We start from the raw sequence: 22,334 nt of genomic DNA, 5'->3' as shown, positions 1-22,334 counted from the left end.
CAGCGCGCTTCAGAGCAGCCCTGCGGGGGGCTTCGCCACCGACCGACCCCCCCCCCCCCGCCTCCCACTCCTTTCCGCGACGCGCCGGTCTTGCCGGGGCGCGGCGCGGACCGAGGAGCGCTGTGCGGCCGGGAAGCCGGCGGGACTGTGCCCGCGCCGCGCGGCAGGGGGCGCCCACCTCCCCCCGGCGCGGCGGCTCCTCCTCCTCCTCCCGGGACTCCAGGCCGGCGTGCGCGCTCGCTCCCTCGGCAGAGACACCGCCGGGCAGAGACGCAGCCGCCCGCCGCCCGCGGTGAGTAGCTCCCGGTCCGCGCCGCGCCGCGCCGGGGAAGGCGAGGGGGCGGCGGGGCCAGGCCAGGGCCGGGGGAAGGGGCTGCCGGGCGCCGCCTCCCGCCCCCCGCCGGCGCTGCGCCGAGAAAGAGCCCGAGGCGCCCTTGGCCGCGGCGCGGACGCCTCCGGCTGGGCCGGAGCGGGGAGGGGGGCTGCCCGGGGCCGCGCCTGGTGCCGAGGGCTGGCCCCGCGTCGCTCCCTTTCTCGAACCGGGCGGGCTCCGGCGCGGAGCGGCGCGGAACCTCGCTGGTGGTGGCCCCGCCGCCGCCGGGCGCGACCGCCCCCGGGCCGGAGCTCCCTGCCTGCACGCCGCGGGAGAGCCGAGCGGAGAGCGAGCGTTTCCCCCGGAGGCAGCTGCGGGCGGGCCGGTCTGCGGCGGGAGGGCGCCTCGGCGCCCCGTCGAGCCCAGCCAGAGCGGCGCTTGCAGAGGCGGAGCCCCCCGAGGAAGGGGCGCTGGCTGGTGAGGGATCCCCCCCCCCCACACGCACGCACGCACACACACACCACGCCACTTAGGCACAAATTCAATGTTGTGGCATCAAGGAGAGCTTTTCCCGGCTGTGCCGCAAAGTTATGATACAGCTCCTTTCCAGCAAGGTGTGCAGCCAGAGTAAATGGGGACTTCTATGTTTATTTAGTTAACTACGTTTCAGTTCCTGGACAGGGTCCAGACCGCTCCCGGCACAAAGGGGACGCGCTGCCTCCGGACTCCACAAGCTCCCGTCCCCCAGAAACACACCAGAGGTCACTCTGGAGGGTCTCATGACCACCAGGGAAGCCTGGGGGGGGATGGAGGTGCCAGAGGCTGCAGCTGGAAGGAGGGGGGAGCCCCCGTGTGCCTGAAGAATCCCCGCGTGGCCCTTCGGGGACTGACTGGCTGCTGCCCATTTGGACATCTGTCCACACCGCAGGGTTCCAAGCTGGGATCTGGCTCCAGCCCTCCAGAGCAGGCAGGCACCCTCATAGCTTCCTCTCCCGCTCTTGATGGCCTTTACGTTGATCTTCAGGGGCATTTGCCCGCTAGCCGGTCCTGCAGAGCATGGGTGTGGGGTGTGGGGTGGGGGTTGCTATGCTTCCAGGGGGGGGCAGATTGAGGGCCTGGGGGAAAGTGCTGATGTGTGGTCTGGGACGTAATTTGCCCCTTCTGGGTTTGGGTGATGAAAGATGTCTTCACGGCACATCCGTTTTCCAGAATGTAGGCCACCCTTGATCTCTGCCCTGGAGTCCCGCGGAATTGCCTGCCAGACTTTTTAATTAATGTGAAATTCAAAACAAACAGAACTGTCTGGGCATCATTACAGCGTCTCCTGCAGTCAACAGATGCAGAGGCCCAGGCAACACCGCAAGGAGCCAGGGAAGGGCCGGGGGCTGACTGCTGTCTCCTGCGCCCCTTTCGGTCCGTGGCACGGGGGTCTTTAATGTTGTGAATGAGGAGTTAACTGCGCCAGCCCGCTGAATTACTCTTTCAGCTGCTGCACCTTGTCAGTTCTTTACCATTTGTCTCTTCCCTTTTTGTTCTGGTTCAGTCCATCTGGGTGGGTCTTGTTTTATTTCCAAGCAAACGGGGAACTCCAGGGTAACAAGCTTGGATCCTGTTCTTAGACTAGACCCAGTCAGGTCAACTAACAGAGAACTGGAGGGGGAAAAGGAGTTCTCCTCTTCTTAGTCCAGTTCATTGTTTAAAATTTTGCACGGTTTTGAGATGTGTGCATCCCTCCTTGTTGCCCTGACAATGCTGCTCTTGCGCCATCTGCCAAAGTAAACACATCGTAAAAACGGAACGGTCAGACGGTCCTACTTAAACAGGCAAGGAGGTCGGCCTGGGGCTCCTTGGAGAAGCCTGCCCTGCCCTTCTGCGGAGACTGCCACAGCCCATGTGTTTGTCCTGTAAAGTGACTCACGGGGCCTCCAGCCGGGGAGGTCAGCTGCTGGCCTTCTCTTTGGGCATCACGCCATGAGCGCTTGAGCCAAGCTGGGCTACATGTTTGCCCTGAGCAATGTGACAGAAGCTCCCTCAAGTCTTTCCCTCTTGCGCCAGCTGCAGCCAGCTCCCCTTCGGCCTTTTGGGTGTGTTTGCCCAGCCTGCGCTCTGGACCTTCCTCTTTCTGTGGCAGGTGGCCCTGATTTCCTTTTCTGGTCGTCTTGGACTTTGCCCTGAGCCTGATTCTTGCCTAGATGTGACGCTGCCACAGGCTCGATCCTCCCGTGGCATTTCTGCTCACCCTAGCGATCCCTGGCACCGAGAAGTGTGGGAGGGGAGAGGGCGTGGGGAGGAAGGATTAAAATAGTCTTGCGATGTGCTCAGGTGAGAGAGGGCTCCAACAGCGCCCAGGTAACAGAAGAAGCAGGAAGAACGCTGGGTGGTTCTCAGGATGAGCCCCAAGTTAATTAAGTTGTAGCAAAGTCGGCCTCGCCCCGAGAAATGGCTCTGGTTTCTGAATTAAGCCGTTCTGGAATAGGATAGCAGGCGCCAACATGCGCAGCCAGCACAAACATAGGGAGCAGGATAGGGGACTCGCATGGGGTGGGAAGTCTTTGGAAGGGCTTGTGGGGGCACCTTGGGTGGGCACTTTCCCCTTCATGCTATGGTAAGGGTGGCCCTGATCCCACAACAGCAGGAGAATCACTGCCTAGGCATGGGGGTGGGCTGGAGTTGTTGCATACCCTTGGAGGGGGGAGGTATGCACACACAATCAGTGTATATTTTTTGGGTAGATTTTTCCACTGACTTTTGTGGTCCCCGAGTTAGTGCACAGTCAGATCTTCCAAGAAAACAAACCTCCAAAAGACAGACCCAAAGACCGAAGGGCTGGGGTCTCCTCAAGGGCTTATTTGTGAAAGCCAGCCTCATAAAGTACATTCCTCTTCAGTACTCTTAATATGATGACTGCTTGTATGGGATTAGGGTGTCTTGCCTGACACCAGGGAGGTGCATTTTGTGCTCTCAGGGAGTGGCTGCCGTCCTGGACATTCCTTCTTCCTAGACAGCCAGAGGTGCCACCAGGCGGGCGATCAATTCAGACACGGTGTTTTCCACAGGATGTGCAGGCAAGAGGCTGCAAGTTCACAGCCTGAAACATCTCCCTCTACATAATCCCCCTAAACATTAGCAAGAACTTCCTGGCAGCTGGAGCGGTCCCTCAGTGGAACAGGCTTCCTCGGGAGGGGGTGGGCTCTCGTCCTTTGGAGGTTTTTAAGCAGAGGATAGATGGCCAGCTGACAGCGATGCTGATTCTGTGAACCTGAGCAGATCATGGGAGGGAGGGCAGGAAGGGGTTACACCAGTGCTTAGGTCTTGTGGCCCCTTCTTACATGCCCCAGGGTAATGCCGATCACCACCTTGGGGTCAGGTAGCAATTTTCCACAGGCCTGTTTGGCTAGGGATCCTGGAGGTGTTTTGCCATCTTCTGGGCATGGAGCAGGGGTCACTGGGGCAGTTGGGGGGTGTAGTTGTGACTTTCTTGCATTGTGAGGGGGTTGGACTAGATGACTCTGGAGGTCCCTTTCAACCCTACGATTCTATGAACCCAGCAAGAGCTATGCACGGGACCATCTCCCTCCCTCCCTCATCTTTTTTTGCATTTTAACATCTAGCCTGAGGGAGAGTTCTGAAGAGCCCAAATAGGTGTGCAATGGGTTCTGCTCTTTGACTTGGTCTTCGCACAAGGTTTCTACGTTCTGGATTTCGCCTTGGACCGTCGTCGTCGTCACCTGTAACCGCTGGCTGTTTTGTGATTCACCCAATGCAGGATTTGGTGCAGAGCCTGGAGCGGGTGGGCCGTGTTACTTCCCGGGCAAGCTGCACTGCTGCCTCGGAGGGGGATTGCGGGGGGGGGGGGGCAAGAGCAAGCCCCGTTTGGCCCAGTCGTGGCAGCAGCGGCAGCAGCAGCGACCATCCTTGGCCCCCCCAGTCCCCTCCTGCCAGGTTTGCAGGAGGAAGCAATGGATGGTCTGGTGCTGGTTGCTGCTGCTGCTGGTTGGGGCTGAGCGGGGCGGCCCCCGTGGGCGCTCCTCCACTTGGCTTGCTCCTGGGCTAGTTTAACTTCCCAGTCCATCCCATGCTGCCCTCTAGTCAGCAGAGTTCCTTGGGCAGAAAGAATGGTTGCTAAGCCAGGTTAAGCCCATCCTGTAGCTGTCCCCTCGGGCTTTCCAAGCCTTGTTCCATATTTGCAGCTTCCCACCCCTGGCTTGTGGAGAGATCCATGCAGAGAGGGAGGGTTGGCGCCCTTCCCAAACCCTCCTCCAGCCTGTGGCCTCTGGATGCCTGAGGATCCGTTACTGCCGCCATCCCAGCAATTAGCCGCTCTCTGGCCCCTCTTGCAAAGAGGAGTCAGGCCATGGAAGGGGGCTGGAGCTGCCCCCACGGCAGGCGGCCTCCGGGCTGACCCTGTTGGGGGATGCAACCCAAGCCTGACCCTGGGGGCATTCCAAGCCAAAGCCACAGGAATCTTTGGCATGACGCACTTGGGTGGTTGTCCAGCACATTCACAGTCTATCAGACAAGCGGTTGCCGATTCTTGGATGGACTGGACTCTTTGCTTCGCTCCAGACTCTGAATTTTCCTCCAGAGCAAACACTCCTTTTCCTTATTCAAAGAGTGCCCACCCTGTCTGTCTGAGGGACCCGCTTCTGCCCTAGCCACCTCCTTCCTTGTCCCAGGGGCTTCGGAGGTGTTTGTCTTCAGGGGAGAGAGAGGCTTAGTCATTGGCAAAGGTGTTGGGCGGCCAGGTACAGCACAGCTCCAAAGACCTCCTGAGACCTAGCGGCTTGGTCAGCTAAACTTTGGGCCTCTTTAACGGCCAGCAGCAGCCACCGACGGCCATGACCCCCGTTAAGGTCAAGCAACGGCTGCAGTGGCTGGGAGGGAAATCCCTTGCACTTTGGTGGTCTCCAGGGTGGGTTTTCTTTGTAGCCACCGTGGCTGTGAAATCAAAGAGGTGGGTGGGAGGCAGGCAGGCAGGCAGCTGTGTGTGGAGAAGCTGAAGCTGCTCCACGAGGGCTTGGCAGTAAATAATGTCCTGCTGTGAAGAGCTTTGAGCCACAGCATTTTGGGTTACAGCAGCCTCATTGGAGTCGGTGCTTGGCTAGGGCTCCCTGGGAGCTGGTGACTTCTCCAGGATACTGGCAGTCGCCCCTCACATTATACATCCCCTTGAGCCAAAGAGGGGGTTTTGCAGCTCAAGTCTGGTTTGGCAGGTGGGACACCCCCCCCCCCCCCCGCCCAGGCATTGTGTAGCTAGCTAACAAGAAGTAACCCTGAAGTGTGGCTGTTGGTTCTGGTCCCCCTTGCTCGTTCCTTTGACATGTTCATAAATGAACAACAAAAATGCCACCAATCTCTTGTTTTTTCCTCCTCACCAAAAGACAAAGCCACCTCCGCGTGTTACTGCTGGGGAAGTGGTGAGTGCACAATTGTCCGCAGGATGAAGCTCTCCTGTAATCGCCGGGCCCTGAGGATCAGGCGGCCCTGGGCTCGGCAGCACCTTCCCCCTCCTCGTCTGTGATCTCATAATGTGTGGACGCTTAATGAGTTTATTGTGTCCAGACTTGCAATAATCCCTCGGATCTCGGCATGATTGTTAAAGGATTTGTGTTGTGGGCTTAATGGCTTTCAGGGAAGCTTGTACAGCCAGGCAGTGTTCCCAAGAGAGAGATGCTCTCTCTCTAACTGCTGGGAGCGCCCCCTCCATCTCCTCTCCCCATAGAGGGCAACAGCTGGCCGCCGGGATTGGTGCCCTCACTTCCTGGGAAAGTTTCTGGTGGAATTGGCCAGGCCCTTTCTCTGGCACTCCTGTGGGGTCTGTGCCAGTGTGAAGTGCCCTGAAATTGCTGGCTGAAGGGCGCCCTGAGTGTTGGGCCACAGAAGCAGTAATTAGGTTGCCGGAAGGTGGTGATTTTCTAGATTAAAACCTGCTTTAAACGTATAGGTGGTGTTTATTCGAGTCAACACCTTTTAGCTAACTACAGTAAGAGGGGAACGGATGGACACGCTGTCCCTTTTATGGGGAAGGCACAAGAAATGGGAGGGGGAGGCTGGAAGGAGAATTGCTAGAGGGTGGGTTGGAGTTTGTTTTTAAATTATCCTCTCCGATCCAAGGCAAAGTCCCCACCCTGCCCCCGTCCCAAGCTCCGGCGCTCACTTCATGAGCCAATAGCCACTGCGGGCAGGAACGAGGTACCTCCTGCTTCAGACGCTGGGCTCTCTTGCTAGGTTCCGAGCGGAAATTGCCTGGATGGGGTGTGCTCTGCCATCCCGCTTTCCTTCCCAAGGCTAGAGAGCAACTAAAGTCCCAGGAGGCGGAGCGTAGCGCCAGGAGTCACACAAGCGCAGTAAAGAACTTTTAATATGCCTGTTTTGCAGATAGGAAAATGGAGGCTGAAGGAATGAGCTGCCAGTTGATTCCATTCTGCTCAAGTCCTGCGTACAGCGGAAGCATCCGTGAAATTAGGAAAGTGGCCTGCTAAACCGTGTTGCCTCCGACTTGGCACCGCAGATAGTTTTGAACCCACAGCTGTACGCGCCGTGATTTCCTTTTCCTTCTGCAAATTGTTTTCCGCAGATGGCCGCCTGCCACGAACCCAACATGCTTTTCAAAAGGAGGCAGACTGTCCAATTCTGTGCAGGATGACTCCAGTGCAAACTGATAGAGTGGGCTTAAAGTGTATGGGATTGCGCTGTTAAATGGCCTTAGGGACATACCCATTTTATTGTCTAACCCGTTTGCAGGGGTTCACAAAACAAAACACTGCTTTTTAAAGAAGTGGATTATGTTGCATATGATATTTTCGTTATTGTAATCTTAGCTCTGTTGTGAGCCGCCTTGGCAGCCCTGCAGGTGAGGCAGCGTATGCATTGTTTAAACAAATAAGAGATGGAGCTAATATTTCCCAAATTATGTTTGTAGGGGCTGAGAGAAAGCCATACTGTTTGTTTGCTGTTGCCTATAATAGCCGAGGGAAATGCAGCTTTATCAGGGGTTAGATAGGAGACTGCAAAGTCCTTGGGAAAGGAAATGGATTGGACCTGGCCCAGTGGCGCTGTGTTCCTGGAGCTGAGCCTTGCTTTCTCCTCTGGTTGTGTGTCCCTGGAGGCCTCTTCGGTTTGGCTGCGTCTGCTGGGAATATTGCTCTGGATCACCGGCTGGGAGAGCCGCAGCTCATGATCCAAACAGAACCACCCTTCCGTGGTTCCTTCTGCTTGCAACATATTCATGGGAATCTGGTTTTGAATTCATTTACGGAGAAGCTGCTAGTCCTTGGGAGTGTTTTGTGTTGCATCAAATACTGGAAAGCCAATCCAAACAGCCCCAAGATGTCGGATGGAGGCACCTTCTATTCCTACAACTTATGTCTTATTTTATTTATATTCCACTTTTCTCACTGACTCCAGTCAACTTCTAAATTTAAAGCGTGTGCAAGCACACATCTGTGCACGCGCACACACGTGCATCTCAATCAGGCATGCTAAAACTTCACAGCCACACAAAAATCTCAGTCTGGCCACCCAAAACCAGCCTGAACAGAAAGCTCTCATAGCTCCTCCAAAAGAAAAAAGTTCCATCTTGGGATAGGCACAATAAACAAAGGGCGTCTCAGGGCATCTCGTGTCTCTCTCTGTTGGCTGCTTGTTTTTGTTTTCTGGGCATGGCTCTTTAAAAATTCCTACTAGCTGAGGTCTTTCTGCCCCCTCTGGAGAGAGCCCCCTCTGGAAGGGAACATCTCCAGTTACAGCCTCATTCCCCAGCACCCTCGTAACCGTTTTTTAATCTCCCCTTCCAGGACTGATGCTCATCTTTCTAGGTGTGTTCCCTGCTAGTCTTTTTTTGACGCCACACACCTTGCATCGTGAGGAGGCCAAGCCAAATGCCTTGAGGGAAGGGCGTGCTTCTGACGTGCCAGGACAAGGCCTTCCCAAAGACGAGACCCTTTGTGCTCCCTTGTGCCTCTCACCCTCCAGAACTGCTTTTTCGTGGGCCGCTTGGTCTTGCACCAACACTCTCCTCCCTCTGGTGTCTGGAACTCAGATCATATCAGCAGAAGGCAAGCCACATTCTTAGCCACGTTTTACATTGGAGAGGTCCATAAAGTCTGGTACATGCCGAAATGTTCCCAACACAGTTGCTGCCCCTGCTTCCAACCCTGAATAGAAACAGTGGATGACTCGGACACCAGTTGCCCTCTGAACAGCTACTCAGAGGTCACGGGATTTAGGGAGATGGAGCCCAAGGCCTGACTCCTGCCCTCTGCAGTCGCTCGTTGGGTTGACATTGGTGGGTCTTGCATCTCTTGGGGCAAAAGGTGGGTCTTGCATCTGGAAAGGTCGGAGACCATCATTCTAGGGTATGCCTTGGCAATCCAGTCTCTGTCTGTCTGTCTCTCTCGTACTCACACTCAGTCAATGGAATGTGCACAACCTCCTTGGAGTGCTGCGCTCTAAGGACAGGAGCAAGGAAGGGGTTTGCTGGGCTGAGAGCTCCAAGCGCACAAGCCAAGTGGCAGAGCTGGGCAGGGGGGCGACCAAGGGGATAGCTTAGCTAGCTGGACGGGGGAAAGCCCCAGAATGGATCAAGGAGGATGTTGCAGGCATGGGGCTTTTCGACTAAACCATCCCATATCTTTAACTATTCAAGAGATGGAATGAAATCTCCCAACTCGCACCAGTGGGAGAGGTTTATGGACTGTCACCTGATACTAATGAGATTATTGCTGAGCTGGAATCAATGGGAGCAGACCCTTGGTCGGCTGTGCTCGCTCTTTATTTCAATGTATTTTTAATTAAGCAGTGTGTGATCCTGTGCTCTCTTGCGGCGAACAGATGTGTCTTCCAGGCTCTCCATTTCTGGCCCAAGGGAGCGCAACAGTACAGTTCTTGGTTGCTCATGGCTGGAAAGGGTGGTTGGCTTATTTTCTTCACAGAAAGCTGACATTTTTTTCCTGTTTTAATTGTTCCAGCTGAATTACCAGCACACCTCAATGAAGAGTCCAGGCATGGCTGTGTTTAAACAACAGAAGGTGGAAGACATTTATGAAATTGGGGAAGAGCTGGGAAGGTAAGCCGGAAGCTTTGCAACTCAGGTGCGGGAAGAACCGCGTCTTGTAGAAGTATTACCTGCAGCCATTGGCTGACCTGCTGTGATGTCATATTCACAAACATTCTAACTTTGCGTTTCTAACATGTGAACAAGTCTGTGGGTGTTTGAACAAAACTGTGACGCTTGTGGGCCTCTTTCTCTTTTCTGTTCCGGTTCCTTGGTGTGCCACATTAAAGGCATTGCTCTGCCTTATTCATATGCCACGGCCAGACATGTCTTGATAGTTTTGGCCTTTGAAGGTGGCATAAACTGACGGGACCTACAGTTGTAGGAATGCGATGTGTCAAAATTAGTCACCCTCTACTCTGCTGTGCTTTTGCTCTGGATCCATGGGCTGCCCCACACAGGCATCTACTCTGCTTGACTTCTTAGTTCTCAGTGGCAAGTGCAGAGTATGTGGGCTGACCCCACTGAACAACACAGCAACTGAAGGGAAGCAAAACACGGCTTTTGTTCATACATGCAGCTTCTCCCTAGAACAGGCAGGCCTGGCCTGGCTCCAGCCCACCTTCTGTGAAGGCTCCTCTTTATCTGTAGTGTCGGATCCCAGAGTGCGCCTGGGGCAAGCAGCGGCTTGCGTCATCCAAACTTAAAATCTGTAGAAAAGGTGGTTTCAGGTGCTGGCTGTCAGCAGCGGCTCCCTTTGCCCCTGCAGCGCCCCTGGGTGTTGACGGATGTCTCTGTTGGGCAAAGCAGCCCCTTGAGGAGATGTTTCCTCCTGAAACAAGCAGACTCGCGTGGAAGTGTGTGCCAGGCACTGACTTCATCTGCAGGCACAACTAAGGCTGGGGAACACTAAGCGCCCCCCCCCGCCCCCGGCAGTTCAGCCGGTATCTTTTTAACACTACTGGTGAAGAATTATTGAAGGCACGCCCTGTGGCTGGTGCTGCAGAGAAGGGGCAGGGCAAGAGACCTGCTCTGCTCTCTGCTTGCTCTCGATGCCCTTTGGCGTCTCCCACAGAGCAGGAACTTCTTACAAGAGGGAATCAGCCCTGGAGATCCCCGGCTGCGTGGCCCTGTTTCCTATCGTCTCGGATAGTGCAGGAAAAGAAGCGTTGCTTCTCTCCTGTATCATAAAGAGGAACTGTGTAGAGGGGGTTCTGACTCTGGTTTTGCTCTGGACCTACTAATGGCAACCAGAGACTGTTCAGCCTGCTGCACCCTTCTGTGACGTCACCACAGCTCAGCCAATCACTGCCACCACTGCCATCGCCGAAAAGCTCCCCCCTTGATGCTTTATAATGTCTTTTATTGTTCACTTGTTGATTCTTTCTCCTTGTTTTATAGTCCTTCATTCACATATTAAATGAGTGTGCGTTTTTAACTCCCCAGCGGGGGCCCCCCCCCCCCGCTTTTCTTTTAATGGGGACCATCCTGACTTCCTACTTGGAGAAACCAGCCGGCATTTCACCTTTGTCAGGCTTGGCTTAGACAGAAGTGCACTCCCCCACCCCCCCGCCCCCCGAAGAGTGCTTTTTGCTTGAGGTTCACAAAGGCAGGATCTATTCTCTTCTTGCCTTTGCGGTTCTCTCGGGCCAAATGGCGTGAGGGGGTGGCTGCAGAGCAGGCGGAACTGCAGACCCCAAGGTAGCCACAAGCAGCTCAGGGCTCCTTTGAGGCTGGCTTTGCTTCTCCTCTTGTGAGCACTGAGCTCCGTGGGAGGCTGCGCAGCAGGGGGGTGAAGAGGAAGCCTCCGGTTGGGATTTCGTCTCAGCTGTGAACTTCATACATGACTTCAGGCAGGTTTCTCTCTTGCAGCCTCACCTCCCCCCACCAACCTACGATCAGGGCATAATATTACTGACTTGGCAGGGTTGCTTCAAGGATTACAACGGGGGGGGGGCACTCTGTGCACGAAGTGTGATGTACCCCTAGAAAGTGCCATGCACACATGCTCAGTAGGGAGGGAGGTGTTTTGATGCTCCTCCTGTGGCCAGGCCCCCTTCCCTCTGGCCGGGGTGTAACTGAAAGCGCCCCCCCCTCCACGCTTCCAGCAGTCTTCTATTTATTTTATTTTATTATTTTATTATTTACTTTCAATTTCTATTCCGCCCTCCCTGACTAGCAGGCTCAGGGCGGATTACACTCTGCAAAACAACACAGTAAAAACTTACATTTTACAATTTTAAAAGAACCATATAAAACAGCGCAATATAAATATTTAAATAGCAGCGCAGGAGCAGTCAGCTGATCCTGTGAAGGGGGCCGTGTTCTTGGACACTGAGTGGCTGCATTCGAGGCATTTTTGCCACTTGATTTGGAACATTGAAACGTGACCCTCCTCACTGGAGGTGGGCCACGATTCATTGGATGGCCCCCTTCGTAGCTCTTGTTGGGTTCGGTGGGATTGCACAGATGATCTTAGGGGTGGACAGCACCCAGTGGGGCATTCACGTCTCTTTTTCATAATGCCACTGGAGGGGCCTGCCTCCTTGTCCTGCACATTAAAGCGCTCTTCTCCGGCTTCCTCTGACTGTGACGTGCGTTGGTAGCTGAATGTCAACTTCTCTCTTTGTTGCATCAGCTTCCTGGAGCAATTGAGGTGGCCCTACAAACTGGGGTGGAATGATGAGTCGGACCGGTGCTGCAAAGATGGGAATGAAGCTTGCATTCAGGTGGTCAGGTGGTGTGGCTCGCTCTGATTTTAATGGAGCCCCTTTTCTTCTGCTGACTTTTGAGGCCCAGTGCCTGCTGTGGATCAGATGAACCTCTCTGGGGACATCAAACTGACTTCTTAGAAGAGCCAGTGAAACTTTGACCTCTGCTGCACAATTCCAGTGCTGACAGATAAATATTTACCTGCCCAGAGTGAAAGTGGAGATAAGTGGAATGTTCTACAGAGGGCGAAGATAGAAAATGATGTCATGTCGGGTGTTGTCCTTTACCCTCTTTGAGAGAGAGAGAGAGATGGCAGCAGTGGAGTAGCCCGGGCTGGAGGGCCCAGTTCTGTCTCAAGGATTCCAGGTTGGAGAAACAGCAGACGGAGCTGCCAGATACCCAGTCAGACCTTGAGCCCACCCAAGTCGGAGGCATCTGCCCTGGCTGGCTGCAGCTCTCCAGAATCTCCATCAGAGAAAGGTCTTCCCTAACAGCTCCTTTCGAATTGGAGGTGCCTGGGACTGAACTCAGGACCTTTTGCATGCAACGCAGGGGCTCTGCTGCTGGGCCGTGATCTCTAAAACGGCTCTGCCTCCATTTTTATCACGGAGCAGCTCGAATGATGATTGCTGCTGTTTAGTGTGCAAGCTTTCATCCCATCATGCAGTGCTTTGCCAGGCTCACTTGCACAGAACAGGGCAGAGTCCCTGCCCCAAAGGGCTTGCAGTCAAAATGATGGCCATGGAGGGGCATCAGGTTGGGGGCGAGCTGCTGCAGTTGCCGTCCTTAGGAGGAGCGCTTCAGTTGAGGGCTGTGGACTTAAGGCCAAGGTTCATGGGGAAAGGTGAGGGCTGCTCCTCCCAGAATACGGTTTGCTTTCCTGGCAATGCTAATCAGATAGAGGGCAGAGTGAAGGGTGGCGGTGCTGTTGAGTCATTTGGTCATGCTGGTGTTAGCTAAATTTTCCTTTTTTGGGTGTTTTGATTTTTTTTTTAATTTAAAAATCGAGCTGATCTGTCGCTTTCCAGTGAGCTGTAGCCAGCGTCCCTGGAGGGAGAGGCGTTTTCCTGCCTGGCAGGTGCAGGGTGGGGTATTCTTTGTTGGGGAAGCATTTGACTCAGGGCAAGGCAGCTTGTGGTGTGCCCTGGAGTGGGCAGTTCTGCAATGAGCCCTTTTGAAGGCTCGCTTTGAAAGGGTGCCCGGGATGGCGGGTGGCAGCGCAGCGTCTTCTCAACAAAGGAGGCCAATTGTTACGTCTCCCTGTGCAAATGAGAAGACAGCTGTGGAGAGGAGCCGGCTGTGGCCAGGCTCATGAGAAGCTGTATCAGGAGGACATGGAGTGGGAGACATCCAGAGATTCACCCGAGCAAACAGCTTCCGAAACGCCTGCCGCCTGGTTGGGCAAGGGAGCGTAAACATCATTTGTGGTCTCGTGGGATTTCTTTTGTAAATGCAGAAAACGGCCTGAAATGGAAAACGTGATTTCTAAGCTGTGTTTGATGTATCTCGTGGCTTCTGAAGGGGCATTTAAAAAAAAAATTATAAGCTTTATTTAAAAGAGAAAAAAAAGACATTTGAAATTGCATAAAGAATCTTGAACAGAATACAGAATAATCGGTATAAGCTACAACAAAAAAATATACGCAAGAAATATAACGACACAGCTAAATTTATAGTTCCAAATTTATGGAGGAGAGGTCTATCAATGCCATTAGCCACCAAGGCTAAATAGAACCTCCACATTCAGAGAGAGTCTACCAGTGAATACCAGTTGCTGGGGGTGGCAGTGATGGGAGGAGGCGTGGCCTCTGTGTCCCGCTGGGAGGTTTTCTGGGGCCACTAAGAGAAACAGGCAGAGGACTAAAGAGATATTTTGGAGTTCTCCAGCAGATCTTTCCAAAGAGAACCGGAACACTGAAGGATGCGGGAGGACCCCGTTGCAGACCCCCTCTCTGACATGAAGCGAGGTGGGTTGTATTTGGCAAGTTGCACACACTCAGCCTAGCCTACCTCACAATTCTGTTGTGAGGATAAACTGGGCAAGGGTGTATCCTATGCCATACCCTGAACTTCTTGAAGGAAAAGTGTGATAAAAATTGTGTGAGATCAATGGCTTTTTCATCTCCTAATCCAAAGAGGAACGGCTCCATTTCCAAGGAGTTAAGATTGCACCCAAAATAATGCTTTTGGGAAGTTTGTCACAGAAGCGGTTCAGTGAATAGACGCATAGGGCTGGCCAGAGAAGAGGAGAGCCTGTTTGGAGCCCGATCAGCAAGTCGGTGGACGCACTGAAGGACTCTTGTTAAGAATGATTAAATTGGCCCCTGTAGTCAATGTGCGTGCCACATTGCGTGACTTCTGTTGGCAGCAAGAGGTATGAAGAGGTCGCCTCCATAACCAGCGGGAAGCTTTGCAGAAGTTTCTCCTTGAATCCATTCCAGAGGAGGCTTCCAGCTCTCCAGAAGAGCGCCCCCCCCCCCGTCTGAATCTTCTTTCTGTCTGGCGATGCTGGAGACGGCTTCCTTACCACCCACTGGCGCAGCCACGGGAGAGGGTGCTCCCGAAAGGAGAACTCCCGGCTCCCTCCAGAGACAGCCCTAATGCCCAGGGCATGTCGGGCCCTTCTTACCACACAGACGGGATTGTTTTCATGCCCTTTAAAGTCTGGGGGTGCCAAGGGATTATGGGAAGGCAGTGTGGATGTTGTCATGAACAGCCTTTAGCAGCAGAGCGTAACGAAACCTCTGGACTCGGGCGCCAGCTTCCGTGTGCATCAGCCCTGACCTTTGAAGGGTGTCCCTGCCATGGCGCTTCTTTGCGTGCAGCTGTGATACCTCTGCTCCGTGAAGTCTCATTGGGTCGGGGATTATACTCGGGTTACATTCTTCGGGGCAGACTGAAGGGAAGGCTGCCAAGAAAATAAACCCTTGGAGGGCGGAGATGCACCTCTCAAGCAACCAGTTCAGAAGAGCCACGCCTGCTTGGAGGATCTTCGGGAAACGTGGCGTGAGGTGTCTCTGTGGGAAATGTACAGAAACTTCCGCCTGAAGACACGGCAGAGGCGCAGAAGGTGACGGCACAAACGGGGGCTTTGGCCATTGCCTGGCAGTGCTCAGGCTCTCCCAATTATGCTGGAAAAGGAGCGCAAGTCTGTCCGGCAGTCCACTGGCACGTTCCGCGGTCTGGGCCTTGAGAGGCTTTTCTGTGTCTTGAGGCCTTGTAGAATTCAGAGCTGGGCCTCGCCTCCAAGCCCTGGTCTTGCTGAGCACTGGCAACGAGAAAGGGAGGAAAAAACGGCACATGCCAGTATTTCCCAGAAGGTCCCAGCGGGAGTGCCTGCTGCCATGTTCAGGCGTGCTGCCTCTGCCAGGGGGCTTTCTGTCCCCTGCTGCAAGGGAGGTTGTCTTGCAGGGCCCCGATTCCACCTCGAACGGCGCCTTCACACTGCAGGGATGGGTCGGCAACACTGCACTAGAGAGAGAGACGATCCCACTTGCTATAAGGCCTCTTCTTGTAGACCTTGTCATAAACCTGTTACCATTTTTCAATTTCCTCGTTCATAAAAAGAGCTCAGGGAAGTGTCCCGGGTTCTTCCCCCTCCCTGCTTTTGTCCTCCCAACCACCCCATGAAGTCGGTTGGTCTGACAGGCAGCGAATGGCCGTTGCGTGTCTGAACAGGGTTTGGACCCGGGCTCCCCCGGCTCCTCCTCTGTCTGTCGTTTTAACCACATAAATAGTTCCTTGTGGCTGTTTCAGGTTTCTCCTTATTTCCCCCCACTCTGCACTGGGGAGCGCTGTAAACCTCGGCTTGAACTGCTGCTCACACTCCGTAGCTCCGCTCCCCCCCCCCCCAGCAACGCCTCCACTTTCCCCCCATGGCAAAATGTGGCTCGTAGCCCCTCTAGCAGGGCCAGGCGTTGCAGGCGGCCGGCTGCCCTTCCAGGCGTCACAGCTTCGCTTCGCTTTCTATCTTTAGCCAAGTGGTGCGTCTGAGCGGGAGCTGGACCCCCCCCCCCCAGTAGGAAATTCTCCTAAACATAACCCAGAAGACACGCCCACCCAAAGGGGGCGGAGGGGGGCGGAGAGAGGCGATGCCCCTAAGAGGCAGCTCTTCGTTGCTCCCGCAGTTCGTTCACCCTCCTGCGCGGCAGCGCCGGCCCCCCGCTGGGTCTCAGCGCCCAGATCCCTGCCTGCTTGGAGGGAGGGGAGTGTGCGGGCGGCGTGGTGTGTGTTGTAAGGGGTGTGTGTGTGTGTGTGTGTGCTTCTGAGAGTACATTGGGCTCTCGCGGGATATGCTCTGCCATTCAGATTACAAGCCCCGTCACAAAGCTTCCCTTCCCCCATTTGGTGAGATTTTTGTGATCAACCAAAATAAAAAACAAATCAAAGATGTAGCGTTTCTATTTGGAATCAGTGTTTTTCAGCAAACCATATGCATACTTTTAAAAAATAAAATGTAAATGAAGAAACGGGGGAACTGGAGGAGGGGAGAAGATACAAGCCCAGGGTGGGACCCTCTCTCCAGCAGGCAGCGCCTTTCCCATGGACTCATTCTGTTTGCCTCCAAGGGAAAGGTCAACCTGCCCAGGTGAGCAGGGCACGGCGCTCCCCGCTCCCGTGGAGGTGCCCCTCCCGGTGCAGATGTCTGCAACACTTCTGCGTTGATCTGGGGCAGGGCGGGGGGGGGTCAGCAGGGCCCCCCCTCTCTCTCCCTGCCTCCTGGACCGTCTTGGGTGACCAAATTAAAACGTTTCCATGGCATCTGCTCAGCCTTGGGCAGGTTAGAGCTGTGGGGCCGCATCCTGGCTCCAGAAACAGGAGCTGGCAGGACGTGCAAGGAGGGGCCCAATTTGTGACGCATGTTGGCCCCTCATTTTTTTTTTTTGTCCTGGTTGTATACTAAGGTCTTCGGTGGAATATAGAGAGGACGCTGCCGCTTACAAGTGCCCAGGAGGCGCTGACAGTTCTGTGTGCTTTTGTGTGGATCATGTCCTGTACAGCACATACGCAGTTTGTGCTTCTTTCCTGCCTGTCAAATTCTTTCAGCTTTGAAGCTAAGAACAAAAAGGCAAAAGTCCTTTAGAAAAGGAAGGACACAGGGACCGACACACACACACCCTCCTTTGGAACAGCTGCGCCTGAAAGTCACTAAGCCCGCTGTGGGATGGCATGCAAATAAAAAAATACTTCCATTGTCACTCTCTTCCTTTAGAATAGTGTGTCTGTCAACAACAGATTCCCTGCGTGCCTCTGTTTAATGCCACTTCTGCTTTATAGAAATGCATTTCTCCATTGCCGTTGCTGAGCAGTTGTTATCGGTGAGATGAACAGAGTGGCAAAAGGAGAAATCGGAAGCCGTTCTTTGCGGCAACAGGGCCTGTTTGTTGCAATATTGTGCTCTAACTCGTCCTAACCAGCCCTCACGGTTTGCTTTTTTGATGGACAGGCAGGTGGGGTAGAAATACTTTGAAGCAATACATGGAATATTCTTTTTGTGTGTGTGTATCTTGCTCTGTGGAAAGTACTCTGAATTGTTTTCTGATGTCAGCACTGTGCCATCCCTGGAACACAGAGGCTGGCTGGGGCTGGGATCTTGCTACCTGGGGTGGATGCCGAGAACCAGGAAGTGGGGGACAACTTCCATCAGGATTGGAAAATCACATTTCCCCCCCCATTTGGAGATCAGTGAGTGGGATAAAGAGGAATTCCGCTTATGGTTCAGTTTCTTTTCTGAAACTTCCATGCCCCGTACAAACCATAGCTTGAAAATCGGGAGGCAGCCTCTGAATGCACACTCCTTCCTCCCATCTCTGCAGAAATATCCCTCCATTCCTTTCATTCTTCTGCATTCATCCTGGTTTAGCCTCATGTTGGAATCAAGATTAGTGCTAACCATGGTTCTTGCAAACCCTGGAAGCCTATAGCAAATTATGGCTTTGAACATTCGTTTCACAGGAACCATTGTTAGCATTAAATTTAAGGCACATGTAATGCTAAACCGTGGTTTGTGCCAAGAAGAGAAGGAAAACATAAATAACAGAAACACCATTTCTCTTTCCTCTACTGTTGTTTCTATGGTTGTGCTACTCAGCAAACTGTGGGTTATGAATTCAGATGTCACAACAAGCCACAGTTAGTACAAACTGTAGTTAGTAAACAAGTTGCAAATTTAGTGTAAAATTCCAGTTTGTTGCCAGCCAAGGAACACTAACTTGTGTGTCCACCTGCAGTCAGACAGCATGCCTAACCAAGGTTTGATTAAGCCATGGTTTATTGTGATGTTTGAATGTAGCCTTAGTGCATGTGTTGGAAAAAACTCCTATATTCACAGGGAGGTGAGTCTTCGTTCATTCAGTTTCTTAAATGAAAACTGTGTAATCTTAATCCACTCTCTTGTGTTTATTTAGGAACAAAGTAAATGTTATTTTAAAAAGTTATTTCTTAGTAACATTTATGTGTGTTTTGGCCTCATAACTGCCATCTGTGTTGGCTTCCGAGGGTGAAGACACAGAGCTACCCAAGACCCCCTGCAAGCTTCCTAACCAGGCTTTAGCCTACAAAAATTCATGCTAGAATGCAAACTTGGAGGGGCCACGTGACACTTACTTGTTTTAAGATATAGTTGAGGGTATTAAGGAGCTGACCCAGCATCTCCTCCAAACCACCTACAAAATGGCATGGAATGAGGTGAAGGACGATAACCGGTCTGAGATTTAAGAGTCCGTGCTGTAATGGGTAATCATGTCAGGGGAAGGGCAGGTCTGATCTGTGGACCGTTCGGCTTTTAGAAATGTGAGAGAAACTCCAAATCTGATTTGGACTGTGACTTGAGTGTTAATTGCGCAATGCTGGTGTGGTATTCCACAAGTAAAATACAGAATTTAATTGCAGTGTATGCCACATAATTTAGGACATTGACACACAAACTGTAATTACCAAACTTGTAATGTATGTAATGAGACAGGGAGCGTTTGCAGTTCCAACATTCTTCTGTGTAAACAAAACTCTGTAATTTTAATCAGTCTGGATTTCTGAAAGGGGTTTTGCAGAGAAATGCCCAAAAGTTCATTCAGTAGTCATATGGTACAAGCCTGCTGGGACTGTACCATTTTATACGGGTGGAGGACTGTTACATTTCGGTGCTAAAAAAGGAAAAAGATGTGCAAGAGGTGGCTGGTTGAGCATGCCGTCGTTCTGAGCCCATTCCTTTCCCCCTTTGCAGTGGCCAGTTTGCAATAGTGAAGAAATGCCGGGAGAAGAGCACAGGGGTGGAGTATGCGGCCAAATTCATCAAGAAGCGCCAGAGCCGCGCCAGCCGCCGTGGGGTGAGGCGCGAGGAGATCGAGCGGGAGGTACATATCCTGCAGCAGATCCTCCACGCCAACATCGTCGAGCTGCACGACGTCTATGAGAACAAGACGGACGTGGTCCTCATCCTTGAGCTGTGAGTTGTCAGATTCTTCTGAGCCCCTCGGGGTTATGGGCCCAATCTGTCTGGCTCCAGACTGATTATCCTGTTAGCAGGTGCTCTCCAGCGCAGAAAACTCTTTCCCAACCCTGGAGAGGCCTTTACCAGGCAGTGCTAGGGCTTGAACCTGGGACCTTTTGCATTGCAAAGCAGATGGTGTGCCACTGAACCACAGCCCTGCCCTTCCCCGTGCACAGGAGCTTGGAAGGTGGTGCTGGATGCAAAATCCCTACTTCCTTTTTTTGAAGAAGCAAGTTTCTAGCCCTCGTGGCTATGAAGATAATATTGAATTGTCTGCTGAAACTAAGCTAGACCAGTGGGCTGAATAGCATTCCCTGGTGGTTGGAAGCTCCATCGCTCCCCCCGCTCACACACACCTATAAGACAAAAGTCAAGCAAAATAAGAGAAACACAGATTTGCTCGCTGGCACCATTTAAGCTGCTTGCAGAACTAGATGCTTCTGGTCACAGAAGTTGGATCGCCCAGGGTGGGATTTTAATAGTGGGTGAGCGAAACTGAGGTCAGGCGGCAGAGCGGCTGGGGGCGGCTCTCAGGCTGCTCTTGGCCAGGGTGCGCCATGCAGTCCCCTCTCAAGAGCTCCCCCCCCTGCTTTCCGCCAGAAGTTGTTTCTCAGTGACCTGTGGGTGGGATGAGGCGTCCCTGGCAGCTGCTGACTTTGGGGCCAGGTGGCTGTGCAAAGCTGACGCTACCAGAGCCTGGCAGGCAGCAAACTGGCTGGTTATTTGGGGTCAGTATTTTGTACGCAACCTTCCCGTTTGGCACCCTGGCCCTCAGCCACCCTCTTCCGCAGTCTCTGTCCTTTGCAGGTGCTGAGTGACGGGGGCAGGACAGCCTGCTGGAAGGGCTCCAGGCAGCGCGGCCATTTGGGAGGCCTGTTCCCTTCCTGGCTCAGCCAGAACACCGATCCGTCCCTCGGTCTAGCGCTGGACTGCTGTGCCACTCTCCCCTTCGGGGTCTCTGGCATGCTGCCCCCATTGCGAGCTCCTGGCGTTCTCCCACACACCCCTCCAGCAAAGAAATTTGTGACTGCAGCCAACCCAGGCACCTTCTCCTGCTACCCTCAAGCTGAACGTTGCAGGCCCCAAAATAAACAGGAGTCTGGTAGCTGTTCTAGCATCAGCTTTTGTGGCCTGGAGCCCAGTCTGTGGTGAAGCATTTTTGTGGGGTTTAGTCGACAAAAGTTGGTGGTTGAATAACAATGGGTTGCCCCAAGACTCCTGTTTATTTTACCCTGACAAGCTAATGTGGCTACTACTCTGGAATGTGTGGCCCTGGTAGTGAGCGCTGAGGAGGCGAACGAGTGGGATTGAATCCTGTAAAGAAACTCTTTTTTTTTTGAAAAATTTTTATTGGGTTAGAATCCATTATTTCCACATTTACATTCAATTTTCCCCAATTTTTTCATCTCTAACCCCCTCCCTTCCCCCCCCTTTTTGTTGACTTCCAACAGCTTTCCAACCCTTTGTCCCCTTTCCCTTACTTCTATTAGCTTCCTCTATCTAAAACAAATATATATTCTCCATTATTCTAAGCAGTACATCCTTAACTATTTTTAACATTATATGCCCAAACTGTAAGTCTTTGTTTCCATCTTAGATAAACAATTTATCCCAATTTTTCAATTTCAGATATTTCTATATATCATAAACCATATAGATCATACATTCGTTTATATCAAACAATTTGACTTATTCTCTATATATATTACTCATTCTATCTTTTTATAATAGTTCTATATATCTCTCCTCACGTAGTCAATCAATTTGACCCATCTATATCTTCAGACATTCAGTTTGGTACAAAACTTATCAGAAAAAAAGAAAATATTGTCAGTTAATCGCTCCTTATATTTAGTCCTTATAATTAATTATTTTCTCTATGTTCTGTTTGTTAACCTATATATATCTATATATATGTCAATCTATTAATCTGACTGCTTATTAATTCACATTTATCTCTTCTCCCCCCGGTAAAGTCTCCCCCCTCTACTTCAATACTTCAGTAGTTCTCAAACTGCCACAGTTTTCCTCCCACCTCCCATTTCTTCTCCAGGCATTGTTTCAGCTTCTCCCAGTCTGTGTTGAACTGCCCTGAGTCCAGATCTCTCAGTTTTCTTGTCATCTTGTCCATTTCAGCCATATACAGCAATTTGTAAGTCCAATCTTCAATAGTTGGCACTTCTTGTACTTTCCATTTTTGCGCATACAAAAGTCTAGCTGCTGCTGTCATATAAAATATCAACGTCCTGTGTTGGGCTGGAATTCCCTCCATTCCCAAGTTCAGTAGCAGGAGTTCTGGGTTCTTATTAATTTGAAATTGTAAAATTTCACTCATTTCTCTTATTATTTCCCCCCAGTACTGCCTGGCTACCTCACACGACCACCACATATGATAGAGGGAGCCCTCATGCTTCTTACATTTCCAGCATTTATTAGAAGTATTCAAATTCCCTAGCGCAATCTTCTTTGGTGTCATGTACCAACGATAGATCATTTTGTAAATGTTCTCTTTGATATTAATACATGTCGTTGTCTTCATTGTAGTTTTCCACAAGTATTCCCATGCCTCCATTGTTATTTCTTTATTAAAGTTTATAGCCCATTTCACCATTTGTGTTTTAACTATCTCATCCTCGGTATACCACTTCAACAGTACTTGGTATACCTTGGATATTCTTTTCTTATCTTCTTTAAGAAGGGTCTGCTCTAGTTCCGAATTCTCTATTCGTATACCTCCCTTTACAGAGTCCGAATTATATAAGTCTCTGATCTGTCTATACTGGAACCAATCGTAGTTAGGTGATAGTTCCTCTTGTGTCTTTATT

The 22,334-nt window shown here is 52.1% G+C and overlaps 1 protein-coding gene across 5 annotated transcripts in view; it reads left to right on the top strand.

Moving 5' to 3' along the window:
• The first annotated feature begins 212 nt into the window (after nucleotides 1–212).
• Nucleotides 213–22,334, top strand: part of DAPK2 (death associated protein kinase 2) — a 42,337-nt gene continuing 20,215 nt past the window's right edge. The window contains exons 1-4 of one of the 5 annotated variants that reach the window (XM_055002425.1): nucleotides 213–292; nucleotides 8,110–8,370; nucleotides 9,283–9,380; nucleotides 19,243–19,464. In XM_055002425.1, coding sequence (XP_054858400.1) covers nucleotides 9,304–9,380; nucleotides 19,243–19,464 — 299 coding nt within the window. In that variant the 5' untranslated portion in view covers nucleotides 213–292; nucleotides 8,110–8,370; nucleotides 9,283–9,303. Of the gene's footprint in view, nucleotides 293–726; nucleotides 791–8,109; nucleotides 8,371–8,399; nucleotides 8,629–9,282; nucleotides 9,381–19,242; nucleotides 19,465–22,334 lie in introns of those variants that run through there. The other 4 variants (XM_055002428.1, XM_055002424.1, XM_055002426.1 and 1 more) reach the window with 4 other exon arrangements.

This window comes from Eublepharis macularius, chromosome 18 (genome assembly GCF_028583425.1).
Source record: "Eublepharis macularius isolate TG4126 chromosome 18, MPM_Emac_v1.0, whole genome shotgun sequence".
Classification (NCBI taxonomy): Eukaryota; Metazoa; Chordata; class Lepidosauria; order Squamata; family Eublepharidae; genus Eublepharis; species Eublepharis macularius.
The sequence above is the reverse complement of the archived record's forward strand: the minus strand, read 5'-3'. Positions and strand labels throughout refer to the sequence as shown.